Source organism: Oxyura jamaicensis, unplaced genomic scaffold (assembly GCF_011077185.1).
Source record: "Oxyura jamaicensis isolate SHBP4307 breed ruddy duck unplaced genomic scaffold, BPBGC_Ojam_1.0 oxyUn_random_OJ69386, whole genome shotgun sequence".
Classification (NCBI taxonomy): domain Eukaryota; kingdom Metazoa; phylum Chordata; class Aves; order Anseriformes; family Anatidae; genus Oxyura; species Oxyura jamaicensis.
Window position 1 is genome coordinate 1 of NW_023309353.1, and position 22,181 is coordinate 22,181.

At 40.2% G+C, this 22,181-nt stretch overlaps 1 protein-coding gene across 1 annotated transcript; it reads left to right on the top strand.

Annotated features, from left to right (window-relative positions):
* Positions 1-801: 801 nt before the first annotated feature.
* Positions 802-20,450, top strand: LOC118159289 (dymeclin-like; the record flags this gene model as incomplete). Its single annotated transcript, XM_035313893.1, has 4 exons — positions 802-878; positions 5,236-5,402; positions 19,649-19,699; positions 20,355-20,450. Coding segments are annotated over exons 2-4 (284 nt in total), but the record flags the coding sequence as incomplete, so codon positions are not given.
* Positions 20,451-22,181: the final 1,731 nt, after the last annotated feature.

Below are 22,181 nucleotides of genomic sequence, written 5' to 3' on the forward strand. Positions count from 1 at the left end.
AAATCAGCCACCTGATGTAACAGGTGTGCGTCCTGGTAGAGCAGAGAGTCCCGGTGCACCCAGCGCTGTTTGCTTGCCTCTATTCGCTTAATAAATCACAAACTTTGATTAAAATCCGATTTGGGCTTCATTCATTTATCTCATAGTTAACTGTAACTTTCCTCTCCTAGTATATGAGGATGAAACACGTTCAGCAAATGCTTTCCAGGACCAATCTTCAGGGCTGCACAGCTGTTTCAGACCACTAACTTTGGCATCTGCTCTGATCAGCTTTCAGGCTGTTCACTGAGAAACTAGATTGTCCTGAAGGTGGAAAAAATATACAGTAAGGGTGAATTTTCAGGTTTTGGAGATTAAACTTGATGCTTTCAGGGGACATCTAAAAGCATTAGGCTCTGATCCTGCATGTGAATATTCATCTATGAGGAGTAAATGAGGCTTAGACTCTTTATTATATATGGGTGCAACCTCTGCTCATAAGTTTTATAGCTAAACATTGCTTATGATGATTAGTCCACAAATTATTTGATTGTAGGTATAAATATTACTAACATGAGGGAGTAGAGAATCCAGATATGTTGTGTGGGTAGTAGAATTCAAGTGTTGGAACTCAATAATACTTTTCATAAGTCTTCTGCTTCTGGGATGCTTTATGTTAGGATTCTGTGGGACATTTTAATGTTTCACAGGTGAAATAGGGTCTGAAATGCTCGGTTCTTGGATGCCAATAGGAATTAGACAAGCTGTGTCAGCTTCACTGCTACTTAAATATGCAGCGTTACATCTCGTGTTCTTGTCTTTACAGAGTTTTTGACTACTTTACTTCAAAGGAAAACAGTGTCCATTTGTATTAGTTGAGAAAGCAGCAAACTGTAAAGGTAAGCCAAGTGTTTATAATATGGAATTGAAATTTTGCTAGGCTTTCAAATGTGTGGTAGCATCAGTTCTCAATTTATTTTCCTGAGGTGGTATTAAAGACCCAGCCAAGAGACTAGATTGTTCCAAAGTTATCTATATGACTATTTCTTATTCTTATATTATAAAGTGCTCATTTAAAAAAAAAAAAAAAGCTTATAGTTTGCTATAAATATATGTATTTTGATAGCTATATCTTTATCCCTATCTGTGTAGATAGAGGTATTTTTCAGGTTGTCTGCAGATTCAGTCAGACAACCATAGCAAGGGCAGTTTGGGAAGGGGGAACTGCTTTGCTCTAAGACAGCTTTACTGGCTCAAATAGTAAAATATCAATGTTGGCAATGAAATTGTGAGACCAGTTGAGACTTAGTTATTGGAACTATAATTACTGTACTAAAATTGTTTAAACAGAAGGTGTAGAAGGTGTAACAAGCTTTTCTCTTAGTTCAGCAGTACACATACTGTACCTCAATTTGTGCTTGTAAGCTGCTGCTGTGTTGAAGCTCAAATTTCTGTGCAATAGTGTTTTTTCTTCATGAGAAAGGCTGGAGGCATGCGCAGAATTCTGTCTGTATTTGATGGGTGTGATCTGACACTTGGCCAAAGCAGCTTAAAAACCCCAAAGTAGTGAAACTACTTAAGCTTTTTAAACTGTTCAGGACTTGAGGGTGGATGTTTTGTAAGACTGTTTCACCTTCAACTCTAGTATGCATCTTACAAGGAAGATTTGGTATACACAAAGTTGTGAAGAGACACTGTATGTATTGCTGAACTGCTTTTAACTTGAAGAGGGAAAAAGATATTCTTGTAACCCCGCTGTTAATTATTAACATTGAAGTCCTTTATAATGTCAGTAGACACAGGATTTATGTGTATCCCTAGCTGTTTGGGATTGGGGTGGGTCCTGATGTGCGAAGCCATCTCTTGCATTTGGTCTGAAGCATCTGCTTCTTGTGGTGGAGCTGAGTTCCGTGACTGAACAGATGCTGGGTGTACTACAGCATGACACAGACTAGGTTATGGTTCTTTGGGGTGTTCCCAGCTCATTTAGGAAAAAGAGTTGTTACTGGTAGTGGTATTAATACCATATTGAGCTAAATGACTTGCTAATAAATTTTCTGTATTTTTTGAGTGAACAGATTAATTGCTTTTCAAGAGAAGTATAACTTTTTTTTTCAGAGAACGATGCGTTTATTTAGTGCATTAGAAGGGAAAAAATGGGGTTTAGAACTGACTTACAGAATGAAAGGGGGTGTCCTGTTGTTTTGGGTTTCTTACAGTAGGTAGTTGCAATGCAAAGGAAATAAAATCCACTTAACCTTTTATTATGAAGTGAGGTTGGATCTAAGAGCCAGTGGGGGCTGTTACAAAAGTCAGGTGTGGGGAAAAATCATGGGTAAGGGATGATTAGGTGAATTTTAAAATGACTATGGTAATTTGTGCTCCAGTTACTGACCAACCATCACTCTGGAGAAGTCAGCCAGGCTGTAGGGCCCAGGGGAGTCCCCAAGGCACTCTAGCCAGCAACTTGCTGCATTACTTGAAGAGCTATGGCTTTGGTCACAGTAGCTGGTAAATATGAATTTGAATCTGAAAATGGACAATAAATATTTTGTTAAAACTTGCTTTATAAGGACTGTTCGTTTGGGGGGGTTTCATGTTAATAGAACTTAATCTACTGGGATTCTGCAGAATTTTTTATTTATATTTTTTTTTTCAAGAACTAGCTTGGAACTTGTTACCATCACTCTTATTCCTGTGGAAGTGAGTTAAAGGGGGGGACACATGACTTGGTTCTCTATTAGCTGTTCTCATACTCACCTGCAGCTCCCAAAGTGGAGTGGCTCACCTTAGGAGAAAGAGTAAAGATCGTGGGCACAGTTGGGGTTCTGGCACGCTGTGCTCGAGAATGACAGGTTAAGGCGTAGGAATGTAAAGGCAGGGTGACAGTTGCCTGTCGTTTCCCCAAACTGTGTTCATTTTAAAGCAAGTGAGCCCCTCTGCTCCTTGTGTCAGCTGAAATGCACAAATAGAGGATGCAAACTTGAGGCAGACAGACTTGGACTGTCTGAACTCCAAGAAATAAGAGCTGAAATGTATGACCTTTAAGTCATTTAAAGGTGCAGGGAATGGACTTAAGCCAAAATATGTAGCTGTTTCTGTAGTAGCTGGGAGCTGGGCATGTGTAAAACAGATGGTGGGGCTGAGATGTCTACGTCCAACCTGAACCTCAATTCTTCTACTTTAAATGATTATCCAGTATCCTCATATTATGCAAATTTGTCTATCTTCTGCTTTATTCTCTAGTGCTTTATTGGTTTTATTTTGAAGGTAGTACACACTGAGTCTTGTGCTTTTTGTTTGTAGTGGCAAAACTTGCATTCAGGTAAGATGCATTCATTCTGTTCTATGAGTAAACATTCAGCCAGAGTTTTGGAAGTCTTTTTAAGCTAATTACATCTTATAATCCTTCAGTGCTTCTCTGCAGAATTCCCTGGCAGGTTCTTAGATTTTTACACTTGCACTCCTTGACCACTTTTAAATTTATCTTCCTGCAGCTGGTCCCCATGGCAAAATGGCTTCTGCAGATGCTACAGATAGTGTCTTGAAAAATTTTTGCTAAATGAGACCTATATGAGGTTATTAGGTTATTGTATCTCTCTCCCCTTTGGTCAGACTTAAAGGGAGGCAGTAGGAACCAAGCAGCATCACAAGAAGAGAGCTCCCTGGGTACGTGATGGCAGAGCTACAGCAGTAGACTTGTCTGCTCTCCTAACGCTGAGTCAGTGTAAAGTTTAATTTTGTATTTTGTCCTCTAGAGCAGCTGATAGTGATGGTCGAAAGACGAGTGCTGGAATGGAGGGAAGTAGGGTGTGGCATGTTCCCAGTTCTAAGATTTTTCTGCATTTTTGTAGGCTCTCACCTTTTAAAGGAGACCTCTTTATTTCTTACTCTCCCATATTCTCCTGACTATACTGTCCTGTTGTTTCTGAAATACTTGAGTACTGTGTGTTCACGCTACATCTCTAATACAGGTTCTTCAAATAGCCTCTGTGATGGCTGCAAGCATTGCAGATTTTGGTTGCATCTATTAATTTATTTTAAATTTTCCTTATTTTTCTACTGTTCTTTATCAAAGTAACTGTTACAAGAGTTGTCTTTTCTGCAATTAGCTGCTTATGCATAGATAATGAGTCTCAGTGGATTACTACTAGAGTGATACTTGAAGTAGATCCCTGCATCTTTTAGACCAAGAGCTGCTTTGGGAAACAGCTTGCATCTTCTAATATACCTGTTCCTGTTCTTATGCCTCGTGCAAGTTCAGTATGAGGATTTAGGTTACCCTGTAATACATTGCACAGTGCACACCACATATTGGTGGGGATGCCTTTTTCACATTTGAAGTTATTAGTCACAGTCACTTCTCAAAAGATAGAAGATTACTGAAGCTAATGTACTGGAAAGATAGGAGCATCACTGGCACAGGGTTAGTACAATACCACTGTGGTGTTTTTTGTTTTTTGTTGTTTTTTTTTACTTTTTTATAAAGGTGAGAAGCACTAATAAGCAGCATGGAAAATCGAAATCTCATTCTTCACACAGAACAAGTAGAACACAGCTAATAATGAAAAGGGCATCTGGAGTGTGTCTCTGTCAACTTCTGCAGTGTATCATCAAAAAGCAGTTGTTTCTGAATTCATTCTTAGCTTTCCTTTCCCCTTCAAGTAGTTGACTGCAACCAACCACGTTATTTCACAAAGTTCAGGAGGATTGCATATGGTTGGTAGTACCTTTCCTCAGTTGGTTCGGGATATCTGTGCAGTGGTGTTAACAGTTGTGCTTAGTGTGGAGGAGGTAGGTGTCTTCAAGGTGTAGATCACTGATGGTATGCAGGAATTTGCTGCATAACCAGCTCCCTTTCTTGACAATAGTAGGCATTTGTCTATACCTATCTCTGTATATTCAGCTGGAGAATACGTCTTTTGAATAGCTTCTCACCTTAACACCCTGATTTAAATTGTGAATTTCTTGCAGTTTTCTGTACTTTAATATTAATGCAACTGTGACAATGTCACTTGGGTTTTCATACATTACATACGTTATGAAGTATGGTGACTTTTTTAGATTAAGGTGATGTAGGCCTAAGTTTGTTGAAAGAAAATATTTTTAATGCCTTCCTATGTGCCTCTGTTTTCTACTCTTCAGTAACACTTTAAGGTAGTGAACCAAAGCCTTATGGCTTTAAGATCTATATATTCCTTATTTGTACCAAAGGTTGTAAATATTTTTTTTAAATTTTTATTATTATTTTTTTAGAAATGAAAATTTAGAAGGTGATTTGCGAAGATGGGAGCAAATAGCAGCAGTATCGGTGAACTTCCAGAAAATGAATACTTAAAGTTGTCAGGAGCAGAGCCTATCTCTGAGAATGACCCCTTCTGGAATCAGCTACTGTCTTTTAGCTTTACCACTCCAACGAACAGGTAAGATGGTGCTTGTTAAAGAACTAAACCTTGTAATATATTTATAAAGTGATAAGTCTGAAAGCAAATGAGTATTGTGTTTTTATTCCTGCTTTAGGTAGTAAGAAAATAAATGTCTGTATAAAATAGTGTTTCTGATTTCCACCATGTCTTTTGTTCCCAGGAGTTCCTTTTATCCTCATAGCTGTAATTGCTATTCATTTCCCCGATAGCCAGAAAAAGTCAAAAGTGCAGTCTGTAGTATTGGGGGGGATTTTTTGTTTGTTTTAGGGTGGCTTTTTCTGAGTAAACCTCTGGTGTTTCTGCAGTTGCTGAAGAATCTAATGCATGATGTTTCCTCTGAATTTACAATGAATTGTACATCTCCTGTGGCTTAATTGTAGGTTAGCTGTTGGGTTCCTTAGTCTCTATTTTTCCTCCTCTTTTACAATTTAAAGGAAGTTTGGCAGTTCTGTATATCTTACCACTCTAGCAAATGGTGTAGAAATGAATGGAACGTGCCCTCAATAGCACGTGTCTGGAAATATGCAACATGCGTCTCAAGACTTGTTTTAACCCAATGTCCATTGCTAAATCCATTGGCCTGCATATGGATTATCAGTTTTACGAGAACAATCTGGAATGCTTTCTGTTTTTACAGTGTGACCTGATACTTCTCTGTCAGATAAATGTCTTATTTAAACACATTTATAACAGGTGTAAAAAGGCCAGTATGTGTTACTTCTAAAATGTGGAACAGTTATAATCTTTAATCAATTGAAAATATGTCTAAGAACTGTTCTGGCTGATGTTATTGTCATCTTTCAGTTATTTGCTAAAGCAGAGCTCCTGTCAAAGTGAGTGATAATCAAAAGATTTTTATTTTTTTTTAAAGAAGGGATAAAACTGGTGCAGACTTATGACTACCCTGAGCTTAAGTATTTTATGTAAATTAGTGATTGAATAAAGGATGAAATAAAATTTCTAGTGAGGTAGTTTACATGTTATATGACTTACATCTGTGCTGTATCTTGGATGCTGTGCACAGTAGCTTCTGAAAGACGAAGAACCACGTTTATTGTCATAGCAATTGGCAAATCTGGTAGACAATCTATCTTGCTTGTATCAGTGTGTCTGTAAGTTAAAGTTCAGACAACTGGGAGGGAAAATGGTCAAGGTAAACAACTGAGTGACATTTACTAACCTCTATTTTTGTAATGATTGAGGAGGGGGAGGGATTTTGGCTTCTGCATCATGAGAATAGCCAGAAGTTAGCAAGAAACCTGTGAACTGTTGTAAAGCTTGTAAAGAAAGGACGGTATGCATTTGGCACAGTGAGTGAGGGAACATTGCTTTCTCTAAGTTCTCTGAGGAAGCAAGAATTGTTTAGAGTCCACCTGTGACTAACAAGATGGATAGTATTCTAAGAAGTCATGTATTGCTGCATTGAGGCTTTTAGGGGGAAGTATAACTATATCAAAAAGCATCAATTTCTTTCAGTTGTTCTGCTGCCCCTTCTTTTTATATTAACTTAATATAAAAGTTAATTCTTGTTTTGTTTTAGAGAGGATTGAGCATAGGTCATACTTTTTGACAGGAGCAAGGTGCTAGTTTTTGACCATTGTGGAAAGGAGCCAGTTTTTACCTGTCAAGACAGAATTTAAAGTTTTCTACTCTTTTTGCAGTCTAGTTTTACCATTAGTCTGTAGCAAAATTAGTGTGTTTATAGTAGGTGATTGTTTGCAAATGCAATAGGGAGCAATGTAAGTGCTGTGTTTCCTTTTCAAGGAAGTCATTGGTGGTAACTCGAGTAAAAGATGTCTTATTTTCTCATTATTTTTTTTTTGCAAAGATGAGAATGATAAAATCCCCAGGGAGAACAAAGTTATGTTCTCTGGATGATTCTTTGGACATAGGTTTGTTCTGTATATGGCAGCGCTATAGGGGAAGAGGAGGAGAAAAATATGGAAAGAAGCTGGTAGGAAAATGTGTGTTTTTTCTTGACCCTAACACTTCTTGGGTGTGCTGGGAATAGCTTTGTTTGGGATTGTCAGATTCTCCCTTTCCCTGCAAAGGATTTGTCATACTTATGTTTCCATGTTACTAGTATATGGTATTCCTTGTACATAAAAGATAAATCCTTCAAGGAGTGTGGCTTTGCTCTTTCTTCTGTTGTTACTACTTCTACTATTCGATATGGTAAGTATCTGCCATAATACATCCAGTAATTATTTACTTGTGGGACCCAGGAAAGAAATGCAATGCCTTAGCCACCAGTCTACCAACACTTGAAAGACAATGTCTGGAATCTCTTAGGCAGTTTTCCTTCCTATCTTTTTTTCTCTTGGTCGGCAAAACAGAGGAGGCCACAGAAAGTATGATGTGGGTTAGGGTTTATAGAAGTGTCCCCCCCTGAAGTTTAGAGGGGTGGGGGGGGGGGGGGTGAACAGATGGTACGGGTTTTGCTATGCAGAGTGGCATGGCAAAATTTGCCAGGCTCTGGGTTTTTTTTTGCCTTTTTTTTTTTTGCTCATTTGCTGTTGGTTGTATGATTTATTTATTTTTTTCATTTCCCAGGAAGTTAAAAAAGGAAAAAAAGAAACAAACCTTCTCCTTAAACCAGCAACATGGGACGGGATGAGGAGGGGAGGGGGAAAGTAGGGATGGATTAGGTTCTTTCCACAACGGACATGCGGCATGTTGACCTTGTCACAAAATTTTGCTTGTAGTAGGGAAGCAGTATCAGCAAGAAAGATGAGGTACTTGTGATGTATTTTAGGGAGGTTTGAATTGGTGTGTAAGGTTCTTGTATTTAAACACTTTTGTGTATGGTTTCTCTGTAATGAGAAATAATTAAATAATGCTTTACTTAATGGAAGCTGTTCCAAATTAGTCCAAGTACCTGCTGATTGCAGCTGCTAAAGGAAGATCATCTGGACTGCCATACTGAATTGGATCTTCTGAGGAATGTTAATTGTTTAATCCCCAAACTCAGAAGCTCAAGACCTGAGCTTGAGAGTTGGTGATTTATAGGGTTTCTACTCTGAGAAAGATGAAGGTGTGATATCCTATCTGATACTTTAACAACACTGCTTGCTTTGCTCTTCTGGTTTTTTGTGCTTTGCTTGTTTCAGCACTTTGTACTCTTTTCTTTTGTTGTCATTATTTTCCTTTCCTGCCTTTCCCCCCCCTTTCAGTTTAGTTGATTTCTTTCGTTCATCCATTTTTTTCATTTTCCTGCTTATTTCTTTTGCTTTCTCTCCCCACCCTTACCTGATGGCTTAGTAAATGAGTGCTAAAGAAAAGCAAAGAAAGATTTAAATACACAATATCTTCACTGGGTTTATTTTTTTTCTCAGTTAACTTCCTGATCTGTTTTTTCTGATGAACACGAGGTGCCAAATACTGGTGGTGACTTCAAAGTTGCTGTGTCTGTTGGCAATACTGATGCAAGGTACTCTTGCCCCTGCAGTAGCCCTTCCAGCATTTATGTGGGTCTGCCCCTGCTCTATCCCTTCCAATGTTTATTAGGATCTTCTGTGAGCTCAATCAGGAATTAATTTGTCTGAAAAATAGAAGAGAAAAGTTGTTTTTTTTTTTTTTTTTTTTTTTTTTTTAAAGCCAGGTCAATTCCCTGCAGAGATTCATAACATGACATCACAAAGCAATTTGGGGGGTACATTGAGGGATTTTTATTTTTTTATTTTTGGGGGTGGGGACAGCAGACTGTAGGGCAAAAATATGGGATTGCTTAATTCCTGTGTTATCCAAAAACACACGTGAAAGCATGTAGTCAAAGCAGAACTGTGTGCTGGGAGCATCAAGTCATACTTTGATGGGCCACTTGTTCTTCCCAACATAATACTGATTTTTCTTAATACCTAAGTATTAAGAGGGAGCCTTAAGAAGGAGTTGGTGGGACTAATTCTGGTTTGTGTGTTCACAAATGCTTATTGTGAATCAGCCTTTAGTAATCAAAAATGACAAGCTGCAAGTGGATCCCTGCTTGCTGTCCATAACACCCCTGCATCAGTGGCTGTAACAGCCAGGGCAAATCTTGAGGATTAGGCTCCAGTGGCTTTACCTGCCCAGCACAGTTTAGGAGTGGTAGAAGATAAATAATATATACCTAAGTGATAGTAGAAGTAGAAGCTACTAGTAGTTTTAACTTGAAGTCTTTGCTCTCAAGGTAGGCAGACCATTGCATTTGGTTCTTGTACAAGTTTCTAGTGCAACAAGTTGCTTAGCAGTGTTGTTAGTTAAAATACTTTTATGATGGAAAACTTAAAACAGAGTTAACTAATGCAGAGCTTGCTGAAAATCACGTGCTTAATATTTACTGTTCCACTTTGTTCCTTCCCTGGAGTTTTTAATGAGTGGCTGGTTAAAGAATAGTGTGCATGATCCTTTAATGGAAAGACATAAGTGAGCAACTTTTTTATGTTGCCTTAATATGGTATGTTTTTAAATTGGTACAATAAATTATATGCAGCTTCTTATTCTTTCCTCTGAATAGTCCATTAGTCAGCATTCCCACAGTATGAATTTACTGAATGGGCTGATTCTTCTGTTTTGTATTCAATGGCAAGGAAAAAAGCTTTACTTGAGGAAAAACTGTCAGGAAACCTGCCCCCCTCTTATTCTTCCTCTTTCAGAGGGGTGGCTGTCAACTACAGTTTAGGTCTGGTAGATGTCATTGTCTGTCTAGGTGTGTTTATAATTACAGTTTGTATGCAGAGTACTTTGGCTTGCTAAATTGTTCTAAAACAGTAGCCACTGCTGCTTAAAAGCCTCTTACATTGTAATGCCTTTAAAATGAAAGCAGACAAAACCATATTATTCAAAGATAACTGTTGGGAAGCAACTTTCACTGTCTTTTATTAATTGCAGTTTTGCTGAAGTCTGTGGGACTGAGTGTTGGTAAACTTCAAGTCAAGCAACTGAAACAAATTCAAACACTCCAAATTAATGCCACTGATTTTTTTCTTATTTTTTTTTCTCATTCTCTTTTGGAATTAATGTTTGTTTGTTTTTGTTTTTTTTTACACTTTCACGGGTTTTTTACACCTTTACAAAAATTAACCTGCTGATGAACAGATGAACTTCTTGTACTCTAAATATAAGTACCAACAAAATAGAAAACTTGACATAAGATCAGTTATTAAACAATAGAAGAGCAATTTCAGCAGGACAGAATGTATACTGTCTAAATACTGTTTCAGAATTATGTTTTATTTGGTCAATAATCATTGCCTATACATATGATAACTCATGATTTTTGTTTCGTATTTTAAATACACTCTTCTGAAATACAAAAGGGCAATTTTGGCATTTGTTTCTATTCCTCTATGTCCAAGGGTAAGTGCATCAAATCCCCAAATGGCATTTATATGATGATGCAGTTTTGAGGGATTGAACTTCTGTATCAGGAAGAAGTAGCTTAGTGAGCTCTAGTATCAGTATTTGAACTTGCAACTTTAAGCCTAATTTTGCTATCTTCTTTCACCTTCCTAATATGGAGTCTTCAATACATGTTCTAGGTGTGCTGATTGTCTTGTCCTCTTTCCTACAGAAGGGAGTTGCCCTTGATTACTGCTTGCTTCTATGACTGATCTGTGATACTTAATGTTATGCAGGTGCTCCCTGTGTTAGATGGGTTTGCAGTGACAGTTTGTATGCAGAATATTCTTATTGCTTGCCATGTTGAGATGCTATAAATCAATAATCACTGCCAACGTAAAACCTCTGATAATTTCAGAGTCATATAATCATTTAGGTTGGAAAAAAACCTTCAAGATCTTCAGGTTCAACCATCAACCTCACCTACTGAGTCCCATCACTAAACCAATGTCCCTTAGTGCCACAAGTGCTTTGATGCCTTTAAAATATAACAAGATAAAACCACTTTTTTTTTAAAGAGGTCTGTGCTATCAGGAAGCAAATCCCACTATTTTTAGTTACAGCTTTGCTGAAGTCTGGGGATATACCCTCTCTCTATTAAAAAAACAACTAAAATATTTTTTTTGCTGTAATAAAGGACTTGAAAATGCTGGCTACCAGATCACAGGAAGAAGCAGGAATTTCTGGGAAGCCTTAACTTTTTTTTTTCCTAAAGTGTGAGGGAAGCAATCCTGCCCCCCTTGTACATTCAGGTGGATCTAAATTAGCCAGTCAAGTATGCCTGGTTAAGTACACTTTTCTTTGAATCTTTAATGTTTTCCACCTGTGGTCCCTTGTTAGACATCCTGCCCCAGGTGATACCTTTTGCTCATGGCTGGGAAGATTGCAGAGCTGGTAAATGTAACTGGGACACATACTGCATTCTCTAAACCATGTGGTTTAGGCTGGGTAGTGCCCCTTCAAGTGTATGATTATGTGCACAAACTCACTTACTGCTTGTTGTCACACCATTATTGTTGTGTTAAGCATCTGTGGCCTGATCCTGCTCTGGAGTCTGCTGCAATGTGCACATGAACATCTTGCAGAGTGATGTCTCCTGTGTGGCAGGGCTTTGTGGCTGCAACTGGTGTGCCTGGGTTTTTCCCACTAATCACAGAATCACAGAATTTCTAGGTTGGAAGAGACCTCAAGATCATCGAGTCCAACCTCTAACCTAACACTAACAGTCCCCACTAAACCATATCCCTAAGCTCTACATCTAAACGTCTTTTGAAGACTTCCAGGGATGGTGACTCCACCACCTCCCTGGGCAGCCTGTTCCAATGCCTCACAACCCTTTCAGTAAAGAAGCTCTTCCTAACATCTAACCTAAAACTCCCCTGGCGCAACTTTAGCCCATTCCCCCTCGTCCTGTCACCAGGCACGTGGGAGAACAGGCCAACCCCCACCTCTCTACAGCCTCCCTTGAGGTACCTGTAGAGAGCGATAAGGTCGCCCCTGAGCCTCCTCTTCTCCAGGCTGAATAAGCCCAGCTCCTTCAGCCGCTCCTCGTAGGACTTGTTCTCCAGGCCCCTCACCAGCTTCGTCGCCCTTCTTTGGACCCGCTCAAGCACCTCCATGTCCTTCTTGTAGCGAGGGGCCCAAAACTGAACACAGTACTCAAGGTGCGGCCTCACCAGAGCCGAGTACAGGGGGACGATCACCTCCCTAGCCCTGCTGGTCACACTATTTCTGATACAAGCCAGGATGCCGTTGGCCTTCTTGGCCACCTGAGCACACTGCTGGCTCATATTCAGCCAACTGTCCACTATCACTCCCAGGTCCTTCTCCGCCTGGCAGCTCTCCAACCACTCATCTCCCAGCCTGTAGCTCTGCTTGGGGTTATTACGCCCCAGGTGCAGGACCCGGCACTTGGCCTTGTTAAACTTCATGCAGTTGACCTCAGCCCATCGGTGCAGCCTATCCAGATCCTCCTGCAGAGCCTTCCTACCCTCGAGCAGATCGACACACGCACCTAACTTGGTGTCATCTGCAAACTTACTGAGGGTGCACTCAATGCCCTCGTCCAGATCATTGATGAAGATGTTAAAGAGGACCGGCCCCAGCACCGAGCCCTGGGGGACGCCACTAGTGACTGGCCTCCAACTGGACTTGACTCCATTTACCACAACTCTCTGGGCCCGGCTATCCAGCCAGTTTCTAACCCAACGAAGCGTGCGCCAGTCCAAGCCAAGAGCAGCCAGTTTCTTGAGGAGAATGCTGTGGGAGACGGTGTCAAAAGCCTTGCTGAAGTCAAGGTAGACCACATCCACAGCCTTTCCCTCGTCCACCCAGCGCGACACTTTGTCATAGAAGGAGATCAGGTTCGTCAAGCAGGACCTGCCTTCCATGAACCCATGCTGACTGGGCCTGATCGCCTGCTTGCCCTTCAAGTGCCGCATGATGACTCCCAAGAGGATCTGCTCCATGAGCTTCCCTGGTACTGAGGTCAAACTGACAGGCCTGTAGTTCCCCGGGTCAGCCCTCCGGCCCTTCTTGTAGATGGGCGTCACATTCGCTAGCCGCCAGTCAGCTGGGACCTCCCCCGATAGCCAGGACTGCTGATAAATGATGGATAGAATAATGCTCTTCACTACCATGAAGCAGAGTAAGAGTTAACTTAGTTTGCATGTTTATTGCAAGAAACTGATGATCTTTTTAAGAGAAGCTCATTGGGAAAGTTCTAAGTGTTCTCATAGTCCAGGTGATATTTTATTCTTTCAACCCAAATGAATCTCTTCTATAATTGTGTTCTGGAGAGTACTGTACTTCAGAAGCTTAATTTCAGTTCTGAAAAAGTGTAATTTTATTTTCTCAGTTCTTGGAAGATGAAGTTGCAGAGTAGAAAATGTGTGGCATAGTTTCTTTTCTAAAAGGTCGTTCTCTCCTTGCAGGATCCTTCCACAGTTACTTCATTGTCATTAAGTGTAATGTATTGAAGAAGATCAGTTTAAATGCATTTTAGATGCTTTTGTCCCAAATAGTGAGCTCCATGTAAGTACATGTTTATACACGAGCATTTGGCCACGAGGCAGTCCCTATTCTTTGGGTGAGGGCTTTCAGAGAGAATTGGAACATTTGTTTGGGATCAGTGAAGTGAACAAGCTTTACTCCCTTACTCCATTAACGCTTGCTCTTGCTGTTATTGCTGAAAAGCAGTTTGAATACTACCAGTGCCACTCTGTGGATTAATGAAAGGAGGGATGTTTTAGTGTTAGGTTTCCAGTCTTATATTCATTCATTAAGCAAATGTCATCTCTGCAGGGACTATAGAGAAAAGTCAATACCATTGCTGCTTGCAGTGTTTCTTTTGTTCCACCTTATGGATCTTGGCTCTGGCATTTTCTGCTTAAATGTTAATATAATGTATCTTCTGTGTTCACAGCACACAAAAAATACCCAGACGGGTATTTTCCAGGTCTCTCACTTTTCTTTCCTGCCTAAGTTAATGAAAACTGCTTCAAAGCTAGTGCAAAGCTTTGCCCCAGGTACCTGGAAATGGGCTGGTATTTTTTTGTGCCCTTCCCACATCCAGTATACTCTCTCCATGAATCCATCCTTGGAGGCCTAACAATTAGCAATAATATTAATTCTGTTGGGTGTAAGGATGTTATTTTGACTCTGTATGGATATATGTGTTGGGGCAGTATGCTGTAGTTCCCTCTCCCTAGGTGTTTCTAATGCTTGAACTGAAACTTTGCAGATGTTGTTGCCTGGTATTCAGGATGGCAAAATTCAAGTCTGTGTTCTTGTTGTATGAATGAGGGAGAGTGGGGTGATTTATAAGTATTAAACTTCATTTTGGTTTTGTTAGGAAAAAGAATGGTTCAAGTGTTTAACTGTGAAGTTCTGAATTTCTGAATGGCTTGCCACTGTTCTTGATCCTGGCAGCTGTGTGATTTGTTTGAGGGTTGTGTGTTTTTGAATAACTTGGAGGGGGAAAAAGCAATGCTTGTAAGAATGCTATATTTTAAAATCTAAATACTTAGAAATTAGGGAAAAATGAAATGTAATTAAAAGATTAAGGTCTACATTTACAACTTAAATCCCAAAGCAATTACAATTATCACTGTCTGTATTATAGAAGTCCATAGCATCTTTGGGGAATGGGAGTTGGATCAGTATTTGTTGGATTAAGATTATTCAGGACCTAAGAACTCTATAGTAGGTTGGTGTCCGGTATAACATTCGCTCAGCTTGTCAGCACTAGGGATGGAATACATCCTGATGACAAGTAGCCAGCTGGACCAAGTAGAAGCTAAAGAATAAAAATACTTTTCATCCAGACCTAAAAAACAGCACTGTCAGAAGTTGTTGATGAGGTGTTCTGGTTTTATACTGTTTTCTTTTGATTACTCTGCATGTTTTATCACTGCAATGTGACCACCTTTGAGACTAATTTTAATGTTGTTAAGATATGTAACCAAGTGCAAGCTTGCTCTTTCTGAAACTTATGTTTTGAAACAATTCATAAAGGAGGAAAGAATGCTGGTATATGATATTTAAAAAGCCTATCTGCATAATGTAAAATTGTCTTAAGATCTTCAGCTGTAGGTGAAGAGCTGTCTCATGCTTTCAGCTCCCTATGCAGTAAATTAGTCTGATATACAAGATAATTTGCAGGCATCTAAAAATTTTAAAAATTAATTTGCTTATTTCTTTAAGTATTTCCTATTGGAAAGCTCAAATTATTTCAGTTCCTGTTCCTACCAATATCCTTACCTCTTTTAGTCCTCGAATCTGGGCACAGGTTACTCATCAGAAATTAAACCTAATGCTTAGGAAGCAACAGCAACTCTGGCCATCTAATTATGGCAGTATTAAGTTTTTTGCAATGTTTTTGTGTGAGAAGAGTGCTTATGTGGAGGCCACACCATTGAATTTCATAAGTTGTAGTTACCATTCATGTTTCATTGGTTTGCTACTTTCCTGTTTATTCTGAAGATGATTATTTTCATACCTTTAATTACAAAATATAGCTACATGAGCTCTGTATTTGTTCAGCCTATATTACCTAGTTCATCATGTCTTGAAACATTGAATTGTTGAGTTCTTTTGACTTTTTAATTTGGGAATTGGGATTGGGGTTTGGAAGCAGAAAGTCAGTTTTTCTTAAGTGTCTCCTCCCACAAGTGCTATGCCAGCTTAAAACTGATGGTACTGAGAATGGTCTAGGGTGTTGAAGGTTCCCTGTGCAGCTGGGCTGTGGGATTGACCAGGCTTTTATCAATTTCAGTTCAAAATGAATGAAAATATTAACAGGTAATTGATTAAAAATTTGGATATGGAAGATGTCTGATTTGGGAAGGTGAGTCATGTAGTCATTACCACAATATCTGGGAATGGAAGATGGGAAGGAGAAGAGTTGAAATGGACGAAGTATTACAGAATTGCTGAGGTTGGAAGGGAGCTCTAGGGCTTCTCTTCCTACATTGCTTAATGCAGGGGCAGCCAGGGCAGGTTGCTCAGGACTGTGTCCAGCTGGGCTTTGAGTATCCACAGGGATGAAGACTCCACAAACTCTAAGCAACCTGTTCTGGGTTTTGGTTATCCTCAGAAGTAATACGTGTTTTCTTAGGTTTAAATGGGATTGCCAGTATTTCAGTACAGGCATATTTGTATATGTTTTAAATTAGTTTTACTTAAAGCTTTATGATAGTACATAATTTTGAGAATTAAGATTCTCAAATGAGTGGTTGGAGAGCTGCCAGGCAGAGAAGGACCTGGGAGTGATGGTTGATAGTCGGCTGAATATGAGCCCGCAGTGTGCTCAGGCGGCCAAGAAGGCCAACAGCATCCTGGCCTGTATAAGAAACAGTGTGGCCAGCAGGGCTAGGGAGGTGATCGTCCCCCTGTACTCGGTTCTGGTGAGGCCGCACCTCGAGTACTGTGTTCAGTTTTGGGCCCCTCGCTACAAGAAGGACATGGAGGTGCTTGAGCGAGTCCAGAGAAGGGCTACGAAGCTGGTGAGGGGCCTGGAGAACAAGTCTTACGAGGAGCGGCTGAGGGAGCTGGGCTTGTTCAGCCTGGAGAAGAGGAGGCTCAGGGGTGATCTTATCGCTCTCTACAGGTACCTCAAGGGAGGCTGTAGCGAGGTGGGGGTTGGTCTCTTCTCCCACGTGCCTGGTGACAGGACGAGGGGGAATGGGCTTAAGTTGCGCCAGGGGAGTTTTAGGTTGGATGTTAGGAAGAACTTCTTTACCGAAAGGGTTGTTAGACACTGGAACAGGCTGCCCAGGGAAGTGGTGGAGTCACCATCCCTGGAGGGCTTTAAAAGACGTTTAGATGTAGAGCTTAGGGATATGGTTTAGTGGGGACTGCTAGTGTTAGGTCAGAGGTTGGACTCGATGATCTTGAGGTCTCTTCCAACCTAGAAAATTCTGTGATTCTGTGAAGATGAGTATATTGAGAAGGTAGTTTCTTATATGCATGGTGTTTGTGCCCTATGTTTGGATGGAGGAATTTTTTTTTTTTCCTCCCAAAGAGGCGTCCTGTTTTGGCAGCTCTTGGAAACTTTTGTGTTCACCTAGACAGGCCACAGATCTAAGCCAGAGATCCTGTGAATCTATTGAAGGCTTCCTGGGAAACAGAGTTGAACTAAATTCGCTAAAAATTTAGTGAATCTGCTAAATTTTATCATGGTCTCTTTGAATTGAGGGTGAGTGGGAGAGGAGAGTCAGCCCAAAAACTTCTGGAGAACAAATGTCCACCCCTGACTTTTTTTTTTTTAGGGATTTGATTTATTCTTTTTAACATCTTTTAACACCTTCTTTTACTGAGAACATGTGGAATAATATGTAGTTATTGAACCAAGTGCACAAGCTGAGAACGTACAAAAGTATAGGACAAAATATCTTGCAAACCAAGAAGCCCCAAGCAGATTCTTCTGTGCCTTTCTGTGGGAGCTCTAGCATGTGCTGACTGCCGGGAAGTTTGGGTGGCAGATAAGGGTGAGGAGTTGGGAAGGAGCAATTCCCAAACCCTCTAAATGCTGTTCTGTGGTTTTGTGTTTTCTTTTTCTTCTCTATACTTGCCTTGCTACATTGCAGTGAGCTCAAGTGAAATATTAAATACAACTACTTGACAGTTCTGTAACACTTCTGTTGGAGGCCTGGAAGTAGTGTACAGAATGAAGAGGAACAGTTTGTAACGCTGCTGAGGGCTGATGTATTTGCATGTGCAGATGTTTGGATCTAGTACTTAATTGCTCACTGCCAACTCTTACAGACTGGTGCTTGTTGGTAGAGTAGACAGTCCACAGCCCCAAGTTGTTTGGGATTTGGGGAAGGAGAATGATGACAATTTGCAAGAGACAGCTGGGTGGGGAGTGGTGGAAGGGCTGGGAGGTGATGTGGCTGCGCAGTGTGAGTGCTGGGACCTTGTGATCGTGGCCAGCATGAAAAGATGCACCGAGAGGCTTGCAGCAGACAAAGGATGAAGGCTGTCAGCACCTCTAAACTTGGTGCCTGATTGTTCCCTGTATTATCTTTGTAAACTACTTTCTGCACACCTTAATCCCATGATAACAGCATGATTCTTTCTGGTGTAGGTAAGAAATTGAAATGGTAGGTGTTTGCTTAGGCCAGAGTCATTTTGACCTTGGAAAGGATAAGCAGCTTGCTTAGAAGTGCATGAGAATTTTTTTTCCCCACTGAAAGATGATTTCATTCTGACGTTTCCCTGTTTATCTACTCAGGTTCAGTTTTTCTTCTAACTGTATCTTTGACATCCAGAGGACAGATTCTCTCTGGTAGATCTTTTCCTTTTATTGAAGCATTGATTGAACAGTTTAAGTTTATTCAACTACTGGGCCTCATGTAATAATTTTCTGATGAAATACATCATTGCATGCATGTTTCATTGTTGTGGAAAAGTGTGTTGTTTTTTTTTAGCTGTTTTGAAATGTGAGTTTGGAAACCTAACTGTAGTCAAGTTAACTTCTTAACAAGCAAACTGGCATAGGAGATCCAAAGCAGTGCAGAATTGATCAGCTTTATATTGTATTGCATATCAGTAAATTTTATTGGCGCTTGTCAATTTGAAAACACCAAACTTGCAAAGAAGAAACTTGGGTTCTAGCTTTTAATATGTGCTGTTAAGGAAAAATATACTTTTATTCCCGTGTATTCTTTTGTTTGATCTTTGAGGATCAATTACTTTGTACTGGTAGGTTTGTAGAGATAGAAGTATATAAATATCTTTCTATGTATTTGACACAACTGGTGTTTAGTTTCAGTGGTTGTTGGCAGGTTCTGTGTTAGTGTTTCATTGCTCTTCTAAGCTGATGTTTTTCATTGAGGCATACCAACAGGCAATTAGTGAAGTTATGAAAAAAATGGTATATCCGATGTGATTATTGCAGTAATATTAGCTAACAGAAAGTGGTCCTTGGTATGAGGTTGAATGTCAGGGTGAGGATTCTGAATTTATGCTTTTTAAAAAGATGTCACTTCAAGATGTTTTTTGTTTTAAAAACAAAGCAATTTCTTCTGTAGGCTGCAGTTCTATGCCTGTTTTCAGTAGCATCAAAGCAAGGATGGCAACATTGAAGCCACAAAGGTAGTAGTAGTAACAAGTGATGGAGTGACATAATCTCACTGGTGGACAATTCACTTGCAAATATTAATTTCCTGTTTTAACAGCTGCTGTGCTTCTGCAGCTACAATATGTGCTTCATATTGTACTGCTCAATACCTGTGTAAATCAGCCAATGGATGGCTAAAATGAAGTGCTCGATAGCAATGTTTACTACTGTTTTGTAAGGCATTTTCAGTTTAAGTGCGGGAACTCTAATTGTTAATGTAACCTTTTTTTCCCCTTCCCCTTAGTGCGGACTTAAAGCTCTTGGAAGAAGCCACCATCTCAGTCTGCAAGTCTTTGGTAAGAAATTGTGACATGTTATCTCTTTGCCATGTAAAGGTCATGTTTTTGGTCAGTAAAATGAAGAAACATGATGTGTACATTTATGTCTTTTGTATAACTATCTGTATGTGTTCCACTAGTAAGATGGAAATAGTGTAAAGTGTGTTTTATGTATCCTAAACTTTCAGAAACTTAGTCTGTTGTTAACTGTTTTTGTAGAACTTAAAATGACTAATATATTTAAATATAACTCCATCCCTACTATCTCTTTTTTCTCTCTGCCCTCTAAGCTAATCAGGGGATGAAAGGAAGGGATAATACAAATCATCAATGATGTTACAAGAAAGTAAAATCTAGCTGTGAAAACCTGCAGTTTCCCTGATAGGAAACTGCTGTGCTGTATGCAAGTCTTAGTAAGGAAGTGGTATGGGGCTTTACATTTGGAATATTTTAAATTTAGTATGAAAAGTGCAGTTAGAGAACAATCTTGGAGTAATAAGGCACATTCTGGGGAATCCTAAAAGTAAAATAACAGCTGTATGGGAAAACACATAATGTATTTGATGTGGAAATATTTAAGGTATTAAGATTTGTTTTCACTCTATTGCTTGAACTAAATTGTCTCAACTTACAAATGCTACATAGTTATTATATCTTTGCAATTCTGTATCTAGTTGAAAAGAATCCTGGAACAGGAAACCTTGGGTCATTGACTAAAGTCTTTCTTTCTAGAACCAAAGAATTAAAAATATCAGCAGAATGTCAGAGGTACCCACCCAGAGAAAAGCTGTGTGCCATTTAACATCTTACACCTTCCTTTTTTTGCTAGCTGTCTTGCTCTACTAGTTAACATATTTACAGACCCGAACTTCTCATATGTCATTGTTGGAAATAAGTTTTTTAAAAGTGTCTAGTACTTTATCAAGCCTAGATCATGAAGTATAATAGATTGTTGGGGGGGAGAAGATGTTTGTGTTTGTGTTGCATAGGCATAACTGTGTACAGAAGTGATGTGACTTTGGGCTAACTTCTGCCTTCCCTATTGTGCAGTCCTAAGGGGTTTTTGTCTTAATTTTCTCTGAGTGGACCCCACAGTAGTAAACATGCAGCACACATTCTCCATTACCAGGTTGATAGTTCAGAACTCTAACACCTTGGAACACAAAATTTAAGAGGACTGACTAGCTTGTAATGCACGAAATTTCCTTCCTAAATGATAGGTGTAATGGTTGAGATAAGAGTGCCTATTCTTTAAAGCAAATGTTGTTTTAAGTGCTTGATTTTGAGCTATTTAAAATAATCATGTGACCATCTACCTAAATCTTAATTTATCAAGTTTCTCGGGAATATTTTCAAATTGGATTGGGTTTGAGCATAAAGAAAAAAACTTCTATATAAGGACACTGCTTTCAAGTCATATCATGGAACTGTCATGGATTTTATTCACCCTTTCAGTGGGAAAAGAACAGCAAGAGGTTGTGTGTGTAGCACTGCGTAGTTTGTCCAGGAAGAGCCTCCTGTGATTGTTCACTGTAGTGGGTTTATGTGGCAAGATTTTGGTAGCAGGGGGCCATAGGGGTGGCTTTTGTGAGAAGAATCCAGAAGCTGCCCCATGTTAGGTAAGGGCCCCGCTGCTGGCCAGAGCCGAGCCAATAAGCGATGTTGTTTGTGCCTCTGTGAGAGCATATTTAAGAAGGGGGGGGAGGAGGGGGAATGACACAAAAACTGCTGCTACACAGCAGCTGGGAGAGTGAGAGGAGTGAGAAACAGCCTTACAGGTGCCAAGGTCAGTGAAGAAGGAGGGGGAGAGGTGCTCCAGGTATCAGAGCTGAAGTCCCCTGCAGCCTGTAGTGAGGACCATGGTGAAGCAGGCTGTCCCCCTGCAGCCCATGGAGTACCATGGTGGAGCAGGGTTCCACACTGCAGCCTGTGGAGGAGACAACAGTGGAGCAGGTGGACCTGCACTGATGAAGGCTGCGGCCTGTGGAGGACCCCTGCTGGAGCAGATTCTGGGCCGGACCTGTAGCCTGTGGAGAGGAGCCCATGCAGGAGTAGGTGACCGGGCAGGAGCTGCTGCCTGTGGGGGATCCAGGTTGGAGCAGTTTACTCCTGATGGATGGACCCTATACTATGGACCCATATCTGGAGCAATTCTTGAAGAGCTGCTGCCTATGGGAAGCCCACGCCGGATCACTTCAGCAAGGACTGCATCCCATGGGAGGGACCCCATGGCAATTTTTGGGACTCAAGTGTGATAAATGATTGAGTCCCAAATAGGATTTTTGTGATTTATTAAGCGAATAGAGGCAAGCAAACAGTGCTGGGTGCACCAGGAGTCTCTGCTCTACCAGGACGCACACCTGTTACATCAGGTGGCTGATTTTTATGTTCCTAGACTAATACATATTCATCACTATTCCTAGAAAAGGTGGGGTTATTATAATTAGTTCCCGGAATCCAAACCCTCTCTGGACGCATGCGTATCAGTCTCTGGTGGTC